The sequence below is a fragment of the Chrysochloris asiatica genome, unplaced genomic scaffold (assembly GCF_000296735.1).
Source record: "Chrysochloris asiatica unplaced genomic scaffold, ChrAsi1.0 scaffold00544, whole genome shotgun sequence".
In the NCBI taxonomy this organism is placed as follows: Eukaryota; Metazoa; Chordata; class Mammalia; order Afrosoricida; family Chrysochloridae; genus Chrysochloris; species Chrysochloris asiatica.
Genome location: NW_006409062.1, coordinates 501,905 through 512,000, shown reverse-complemented (window position 1 = coordinate 512,000; position 10,096 = coordinate 501,905). Strand labels below are relative to the sequence as shown.

The window sequence follows — 10,096 nt, the reverse complement described above, 5'->3', positions numbered from 1 at the left end:
AAAAAATTAGTATAATTCTAAAAATAGGCTCACACCTCTACATACCAGATTCATGAAGTGAAAACATTTGATTTGCAAAGATACAGCACACACACTCACAGGCTTGCAGAATGTAGCCTTTGGTTGTTTAAATTATTATATATTCTGGAGTGTTTTTGTGTACATCCTTCCCACAAACAAAACCCAGAGGGAATAAAAGCAAATACTGTTGGATGACGATGCACGGAGGGGATTGTAATCATTGCAATGAAACAATGTGTGTAAAACAGTTGTTCTCCCATGTAAATTCACTCAATTCACAATAAAACTTAAAAAAAAAAAAAAGATACAGCCTCAGTAACTTCACCTCTGTTGATATACCCAGAGCAAGTGTTAGAGGGCTCGCTCTCTAACAGAATCCCCCATTTTTCTCAATGTAAGATAATTAGCAAACTCAGCGTTTCTCACTCTTGATACTACTGACATTCTGGGCTGGATAATTTGTTGTTGGAGGGCTAAAGGATTGTTTACAACATATTGGCCTCTATCTAATAGATGCTATTGACAATCTGGAACCTGGGAATCTCCAGGCATCATCAAATATCCCCTGAGGGGCAGGGGCAAAAATCAACCTGGTTGAGAACCACTGCTCTAGAGCCATATGTAGAAAGGGGCAAAGAAAAAGCAGTAGATTCTAGAGGCACGCAGATTAGCTATGAACTGAAGCAGAAACCAAAAGTGCAGGAAGGTCTTTAACCTGGGGGAGAGTGCAGTATCTGAAGAGTTCCTTGTCTTCTTGGAAATCTTGGACCTTTGAAACCATTTTCTCATTCTGAAGAAATTCTGATTTTGCAACGGCCACATCTCTCATTACCATTATTCCCATCGGTTTCACCTCCTTTCTGCAGATTCTGTCAAACTCATCCCTAGAAAATCAAATTAGTAAACGATGTCAATCCACCTTACTCCAAACACTTGCCTGGTCCTTCTCACTAGTATCCACTGATGTCAAGGTTTGTTACTCTGCACAAAGTCTGCTTCCAATCCTTCATAGAAATGATTCTGGTAAATTGTTGTTAAGTGTCATCGAGTCGGTTCCTAAATTGAGTTTCCAAGGAGCATCTGGTAAGTTTGAACCATCATCCCTGTGGTTAGCAGTCCAGTGCTTATCCTACAGTGCCACACCAGGACTCCATGAAAGAGAGGAGAAAATGTCCAACTCTGAAATTCAAGCTGGGGTTCACTACCAGAATTAAAATAATCCTTAGCAGAAGACAAGGATGAGGGAATATTTGTGACCTGGGTATATTATATTATCATATGATAATAAAAACAGCAAACACTTGTGTAGTACTTATGCTGCATATAGTGTTCGGGTGTGGTGCTGTAGGATAAGCACTGGACTGCTAACCGCAACGTTAGCAATTCCAATCTACCAGCCATTCTCGGTAACCTTATACAGGGTCACTATGAGTCTGAACCAACTCAACAGCACACAACAACAATAATATACATTTGACCTTATTTAGTTCTAATCACAATGTAAGGTTTAAGTGGTGATTGTGTGCCATCAAGTTGGTTCTGACTCATAGCAAACCTGTATAGAGTTTCCACAGTTATAAATCTTTACAGGAGCAAAAAGTTTCATCTTTCTCCACAAACCTTTAAGGACTATACTGATATTTCCCCCATTTTACAGATGTGAAAATAGAGGCATGGAAAGGTTCAATAACTTGTCCCAGGACACACAATACTAAGTAGAGGAGCTAGAAAATAAAGTCAAGCAGTCTGCTTCTAGAACCTGTGCTCTTACATACAACTAACAAATCATTATAAAAGAAATTTGAACAAATATAAGCTAATCGAATTTGTATTTCCATTACATATATATTTTTATAAAATAATGAACAGTGTTCTTATACCTAAAGCGTTGAATATCAGCATCAGATACCAGATGTTTAATGACAAGAAATCCATTTTCTTCATAAAATTGTCTCTGTTCCAGGCTTAGGACATTATTATCCAGCGTATACCTAAAGGGAAAAACAATGAAATTCCCAAATAATTCCACGTTTTTAAAATACTAGCCTTACAATATGTATCAAAAACTTGAAAAATGCTTATATTATCCAAGTCAGCAATCTTATTTCTAACACTTCATTCTAAAGAAATAATCTGAACTATTGAAAAACACATTAAGCACAAAGCATAAACTATGGTCACCCCAAATGAGCATGAATGGAAGAATAATTACAATTATAGCCTAGGAATTCCTATGAACCAGTCCTACTTTGTACTTTAGAGTGAGTATGAACTGGAATCAAATAACAATTAACTATGTTATATTCACTCAATGGAATATGGCTTGGACATTAAAAACAGACAGGATAAAAGAGCATGCTCAGTTATTGTAAAATATGATTATCTAAAACAAAGACATTGTAGAAAAACAGCTACAAAGAAATGCACTCGAATATTTGGACATTCACTAATTAAACTACGGATACGTTTAAAAAATAACATATTTCTCTGATTCTTTACATTTTTCTATACATAATTGATACGATTTTTCAAATGGGAAACAAATTCATTAAATTGTGTTATTGGCTTTGTTTGATTGTCAAGTTTACACATTCTCAGAAGTAATCAAAGTAAGAAAATCCAAACAGGTGCACAATGTACAAGAGCCCAAATTCTGAGGCGCTGGGTTTGGGGAAGGCTGCAGCTACAGTTGGAGCCTAGTTTCATCTTCAGTCTTGACATGGGTTCACACTCCAGTTTAAGTTCTTTTAAGTTACTTCCCTAATGCTTATTGTTGTTGTTGTTGTTGTTGTTGTTGTTAGGTGACTTCGAGTCAGTTCAGTTCTGACCCTTAGCCACCCTACATAAAACAAAATAAAACCCGCCCCAGTTCCTGCGCCATCCTCACAACTGCTGCTACACTTGAGCCCATTGCTTAAGCCTTAAAGCTTGTTGTTGTTAAGTGCTGTCGAGTCGGTTCCGACCCATAGTGATCCTGTACAGGGTTTCCAAGGCTGTAAATCTTTACAGGAGTAGAAAGCCTCATCTTTCTCCCACGGAGCAGCTGGTAGTTTCGAACCGCTGACCTTAAGGTTCGCAGCCCGATTCGTAACCACTACACTACCAGAACTCACTTACGAGCCTTTAAACAAGACCAATCATGGAGCCCTGGTGTGGCCTTGTAGGCTAAACACTGGACTGCTAGCTGCAAGATCGGTAGTTCAAACCCACCAGCCACTCTTCGCTATGAGTCGGAACTAACTTGATGACACTTAGCAGCAATAATTATGCAACATAAGAATGTTTTTCCTTGTGGTCAGGTACAGATGTGCACTCTCTTGAACACTCTTGACTCAGTACCCACATGAGACATTTTCTGTGAAGGCAGATGCAATGCGTATGTGTGCCGAAGGGCTCTGAACATCATGTGACATTCTGACGACTACCCTGAAGTCCTCGCCTCGAAACGAGCATGACTTTTGCAATATTTGCCACTGTAAATCAATCCTGGCAAAATCTGTGTTTGAAATGTCCCAAACATTATAAAGATCAAGATTTAACCCTATACAAATTTTTATGTAGCTGTTCTTTCTGGAACTGCTTGGTTGTATTTCTTATGTTCCACGCAGCTCCCCAGTTTTAAATCTCAGCAAGCCTTAATAAACGTCTTTACTCTTTTACTTTAAATAGAGTACAGGTTTTCCTTCATTGATATTTAATTGGTATCAGAAGCAAACTTTAAAGGCTTCTAATTTCCTGTGACCCCGGAGAACTGTACACCTGGAAGCACTGGAGTCAGCAAAAGCCGTTTGTGCTCAATGCCTCTCCCTAGGCTCTCAGGAGTCTATTCTAAGTAAGCCCTCTCGCTCAGATCAACCCTCCAGTTTCCTTGCGTTAACAACCCACCCAACTCCCTGTCACTGAGTGGATTCTGACTCATAATGACACTACAGAATCAAGTAGAACTGCTCCATAGGATTTCCTAGGTTATGAATCTTTTCAGAAGCACACAGCCTCATCTTTCTCCTACAGAGTGGCTGGTGGGTTTGAGCAGTTAACTTACAGTTAGTAGCAACCCAATGCTTATCTTGCTGTGCCACCAAGGCCCCTTTGCATCAACAACAGCATACCCCAAAAGCTCCATTCACCCAATCTTTTCTATTTGAATTAGGACTCTCTAAGAGGTTCAAACCCACCAGCCACTCCTCAGAAACCCTACATAGGGTCAGTATGAATCAGAACCCATGTGTATGCACTTAACAACAACAACAAAAATATTCCATGGAGATCAAGGACTTCTCCTTTAAAGAAAACTTAAGCTAAGGCAACAATGTTAGCTAAGATGTCAAGATAACCAAGACATATCAAACCTGAATATTTGTAAATATTTGTTTTTTTTTTCTCCCCCTTCTTTCTGAATTTCAAAATACAAGTAGAAAATAAAAATCTGGGTCTTCACATTTTTACATTTATACTAATCAGAACAAGTCCTGAAAAGTGAGGATTGTAGGATATATAATGCATTCTAATCAGGCAAAGGATGTTTTGCATTATATATCCTGGTTGTCACTAAAAAAAACTTTCATGTCGAATAGAACAGTTAAAAATTAAAAATACAAAGAGTAGTTACAAATTAACAGTAGGTCAACTTACTGGAAATGTTGAGGAAAACTGGCAGTTGAAACAGGTCCCGAAGTGGGATGAGCTATCTAGTGTAAAAATTAAGGCAAATAAAGTAAACTTTCAGAGCCTACCCTACTTCCCTAGAAACACCCATTTGCCCCTGATTAGTTCATCTATGGAAAGATTGTTCCTGAACCCATATCAGCCCCACACCGTTTCATATACACGCACTGTCTTTTGTGCATCCTTGTTTACGGCTTTTCTTATTTGCAACACTTCGTTTTATTTCACAATAGTCTGGGGAAATAGCAGGAAGAACAGAAGTTTTATGATCATTCCTACAGTACAAAGAAGGGAGCCTAGGCATGAAAGCTAAGTAACTGGGCCAAGGTCACCCAGCAAAACAAATTGGCTGAGTCCAGCCTTGACCACACTCGTCGATGAAGTCTCTTTTTATTCCAACTGTTTGTTTTTCCACTAAACTGCTGAATGAATAAAGTTCAAATGTTCAACTCTACAAGAGAAACATATGCTATCTAGGAGAGGTATTTAATTTAGCAGAAGCCTAATCCAAAATATTAGAAAGAGTTTGCCTGGTCATTTTTTTTTTAAGTCCATATAAAATAAATAATGACTCCAAGAAAAGTATGTATGATTCATACCTTCTAGCATAATTTAAAAATTTCTTGAAGAACAAGAAATTATTTGTATAAAGTCTCTTTTCTACCCACTAGCCACAGATTATTGATGATTGAAAAAGCATCTCATCTTTAAAAACATTTGTTTCTTGTTTCTTTAGCTTAAAGAGTTTCTTTCAGAATGTCACTCCACAAAGCATAAACATGCTTTCATTTCTTCAATGACACCCTTATATAGTCTGGTGACACTGTTACAGTCAAGGACAGAGGCAGGCCAGAAGTCAGAATTGCAAGCTGCTTCCAGTTTTCCTCCAAGCAGAGGTTTTAAGGCCCTTCAAATTTTTGGAACAAAATACGGATGCCAGGACAGTTCCTACTTCTGCCTTCCAAACCAATGTTCTTTTCCTGCATTATGCTTTATGCTCCTAAAGCGATCAATCCTTTATTCAGACATATGCCATTCTTTAAAAACAGGCTGAGGATAAAGCATGCCACAGTATTTCCAATGTGGTGCTATAAGATAAGCACTGGACTGCTAACCACAAGGTCGGCAGTTCAAGCCCACCAGTCGCTCCACTGAAACCCTATATAGGATCGTTATAAGTCGGAATCAACTTGACAGCACTTAACAACAACAACAACATGAAGACTAAGACATACAGTCACTGAATATCTAGGGTTGAGCTGTCCTATACTGTAACCAGTTACTTTCTATTTTTAAATGTCTTTAAAGTTTAGAAAATGTACATACACATTTCTTTTTAAAGCATTTCTTATTTTTACCATTTGCTGTCAAGTTGACTCTGACGCATGGTGATACCATGTGTGTCAGAGTAGGGTTTTCTTTAGTAATTTATATGATTTATCTGATTGTTGTTGATAATATACACAGTGATAAAGAATATTCTAAACTCCAAGGCATTTGACATGGGCTAAAAGTATAGATCTGATCCCATTTTACTAACTTAGCTGCTTGTCAGAAGGGACTGCTGCTTGGCAATTCTCAACAAATTTGCTAACTAGGTCAAGCGCTGCTCACCAAGTGTTGAGACGTTCATAAGAGGTGGTGTAATTGTTCACTTCAGGTTAGCAAGTAAGTACTAAAAAACTCGTGCTTACCTTGCTTATTGCATAATCTGCTCCTGGCTGCTAATCAGTGGTTTAAACCCAACAACTGCTCCACAGAAGAAAGATGTTGCAGTCGGCCTCTATGAAGTTTCCCACTGCCATCTAGTCTATTCTGACACCTCTAGGACAGAGATGCGACCCTCTAGGACAGAGAAGAACTGCTCCAGAGAATTTCTGAAACTGTAAATCTTTAAAGGATCAGATAGCTTCATCTTTATCCCTTGGAGTAGCTGATGGGTTTGAACCACCAACCTTGCTCAATGTTTAACCCACTACACCCACTACACCACCAAGCTCTTTCTATAAAGATTGACCGCTTCGGAAAGCCCATTCTATGAATTAGAATAGATTGGATGGCACACCACAACAACCATCTTAACACTATTATAACAAAAACAACAGGATCTCAGTGGCAAAGTTCAAAACAGAAAGGACCTTTTGGATCTCTGTGCAGCACCATGGTGGTTGGCAATAATACGCACCTTAACAAAAAGGAGCCAAGAAGAAAGTGGTTGGTCCATTTGTAAGAAAGATTGGTATGATGTGAAGGCACCTGCTTTGTTCAATATGAAAAAATATTGGACAAACACTAGTCACAAGAACCCATGGAACCAAAATTGCATCTGATGGCCTCACGGGTCATGTTTTTGAAGTGAGCCATGCTGATCTGCAGAACTATGAAGCTATGTTTAGAAAATTCAATCTAATTACTGAGACTGTTCAAGTCAAAAGCTGCCTGACAACTTTCATACCATGGATCTTGTTTTTGTTGTTATTAAGTGCTATTGAGTCAGTTCCGACCCATAGCGACCCTGTATAGGGTTTCCAAGAAGCAGCTGGTGAAGTTGAACCACTGACCTTGAAGATTAAACTGACTTTGCGGTCCAGAACATTAACCACAGCACCACACCAGGACTCATGACAAAATGTGCTCCATGGTCAAAAAATGGCAGCCCATGATTGAAGCTTGTGTTGATGTCAAGACTACCAATGATTATTTGCTTCGCTTGTTCTGTGTTGGCTTTACTAAAACACATATAAGCAACCATCAGATTCGGAAGACATCTTATGCTCGACACCAAAAGGTCCATCAAATTTGGAAGAAAATGATGGAAATCATAACCCAAGAGGCAAAACAAATGACTTGAAAGAAGCAATCAATAAACCGATTTCAGACAGCATTGGGAAGGACAGAGAAAAGTTTGCTGGTGTATTTACCCTCTCCATGATGGGTTCGTCAGGAAAGTAAAAAGGCTGAAGAAGCCCAAGTTTGAATTGGGAAAACTCACAGAGCTTCATGGTGAAGGTAATGGTTCTGGGAAAGCTACAGCTCTGAGCCATCAGTTCAAGACTTTGTTTAAAGTTCAGACGTAATGATGACAAAAGATCTTATTTGTAAAAAAAAAAAAAAAAAAAAAAGTAGAAAGGGACTGGACAGGGAAATCTCAAATCTTAAGCTATATCTTAGCTATATCTAAATCAGTGGTTCTCAAAATTTAACATGTACCAGAACCACCAAGTTATCACCCAGAGTGCTGAGTCCCGGTGCCAGATGCTGATTTACTCAGTCTGCAATGGAACTTCACATTTCTAGCAAGTTACCAGGTGACGCTTCTGTTGGCTGATGCTGGGACCACTTACAGAACCACTGCTTTTGTTAAACAACTTCGGTCAAGATTTTTAAGTCTCAGTTTCTCCATTTTCTTATCTGTAAAACGCAAGTACATAATCACCCCCCTTTCAAGCCATGGACAGAATTTGAAATTTACAGTTACATACTGCTTTGACACTTAACTATGAGAGCAATAATGAAAGTAAAAAGAGACAAGCAGTGATCCATCTTATGAAAGACTTTCAAGATCCTAAATATAGCAGAACAAAGACTAATTAGGTCGCTTAAGAAAAAAAATACCAGGCAGAAAGTTCCCTGGAGCTTCCAAAAGTATGTCCTGAATGAGAACACTTAATCTAGGTAGGCAAAACCAGTTCTATAAAAGCAATTTGATTTATGTGTAGGGTAGTGACCTTTCTGGATCCACATATCTGCAGCACCAGTAATGCATAGATTCTCTCCTGGATTCATTTCTGAATCATCAGGAGGTAGAAATGTAACCCTAAGTTCTTTTCCAGGAAGCAATGCAAATATCTCATGGGGTTCACAAGCACCCAGAGGTGGTACAGGCAGACCTCCCTCCCCAAAAGGAAGCAGTCCAACAGACTCCACCCTGAGAAGTTGGGAGCAGGACAGTGCCCTGTGTCCTGCTTAGCTGAAGGTGGCATGACCCTGGTGTGACTGGGACTCCAGGCCTATACCTGTGCTGTGTCCTCTCCAGAGAGGGCCCCTGTGGCCTGTGGGTCTGCCTGGCTGCCTTCCAGGAATGTGCTACAGTTTACAATACCACTGTGCTTTGACAGGGGTCCTGGTGTGGCGCTGTAGGATAAGCACTCGACTAACTGTGGGGTAAGGTCGGTTTGACCCTCAAGGTCGACGGTTCAAACTCACCAGCTGCTCCTCGGAAACCCTATACAGACTCACTCTGAGTTGGACCGACTCGAGGGCACTTAACAACAAGGTTTAACATGTCTAGAAGTCCTTGGGTAACGCAAATGATCAAGCGATGGACTGCTAGAGGTTCGAACCACTTAGAAGCCCTCAGAAAACAGGCCCTGGCGATCTGTTTCCAAAAGGTGGAGAATGGTTAGAGTGACGCCACAGAGGACAGGACAGTCATGCTCCTGCTGACCAAGCGATTTGGCGGCCACCGGCAGCTAAGACTGCACGCACCCCATCCCACCCCTCTAGGTACGGAGAAAAAAACGTGATCACCGGACAAGGAGACGCAGAGGAAGGGGGAAAGCCGACACAGGCAAGCATGCGATGCACCCTCAAGACCACCATCCTGACCAGGGTCACCAGGGGCCTCCGCCCAAGTCCCGCGCTGCCCCCGCCCTAAAGGATACCACAGTTTCAGCTGCGGGCCGCCCGAGGTGTCCCAGAACGATCCGCAGGCGGGCGTCAGCACGACCCCGGTCCATGGCAGCGGCGAGGAGCAGACACTCGGCTAACTGAACTTCGGTCGGTCACTTAAGTTGCTTCAGGACCCCACCTGCCACGGAAGCGGGAGGAGCAACCGGAGGGACGTAACCTGGCGAAGGCCAGGACACTGCCTGCTTGGGGCCTGAGAAGCGTCACCTCGCCAGGGCGGATCCCATAGAGTGCTGCAGAGACGCCCCCTCCTGGCTGTTTCAGCAAACAAGCCACGACCCTGGTGCACACTGTTCCTAAGCAATCACAGGAGGAAAACTAGGCCTGAGGTTAATTTGACCAAGGTCATTGCCTTGAACGTAATTATGTCCCTTCAATGAATGTATGCGCCAACTTCCCTGGGCCAGGATTTTCAGTGGCTTGGCAATGATGATGTAATTAATCCCCATGTTGTAATCTGATGTGTTCCTTCTACTAAATACTTATTTTTAGAAATAAAGAAAAGATGTGCTATTTTAAAACTCAGGACCCTCTAGTCAATCAATAAGGATTCATGACGCCCAATATGTTAAAGAGTAGAACTGCTCTATAGGGTTTTGTGGGGTTTTTTAATGTTTTATTGTGAATTATGTGATAGTTTACATTAGTTTTATATTCATCCTATCATATATCTACAGGGATTTTTAGTCTATAATCCTTACTAGCAGAGGCGTGTAAGGAG

General features: G+C 40.7%; 1 protein-coding gene across 1 annotated transcript in view; it reads right to left on the bottom strand.

The window, feature by feature from the left end:
* The window catches only part of LOC102815569 (phytanoyl-CoA dioxygenase, peroxisomal-like), a 31,541-nt gene extending 22,116 nt beyond the window's left edge, over positions 1-9,425 (bottom strand). The window contains exons 1-4 of the mRNA XM_006877632.1: positions 9,351-9,425; positions 4,654-4,709; positions 1,902-2,012; positions 737-905 (exon numbers count right to left, since the gene is read on the bottom strand). Coding sequence (XP_006877694.1) covers positions 737-905; positions 1,902-2,012; positions 4,654-4,709; positions 9,351-9,425 — 411 coding nt within the window. The remainder of the gene's footprint in view (positions 1-736; positions 906-1,901; positions 2,013-4,653; positions 4,710-9,350) is intronic.
* Between the last annotated feature and the right edge of the window lie 671 nt (positions 9,426-10,096).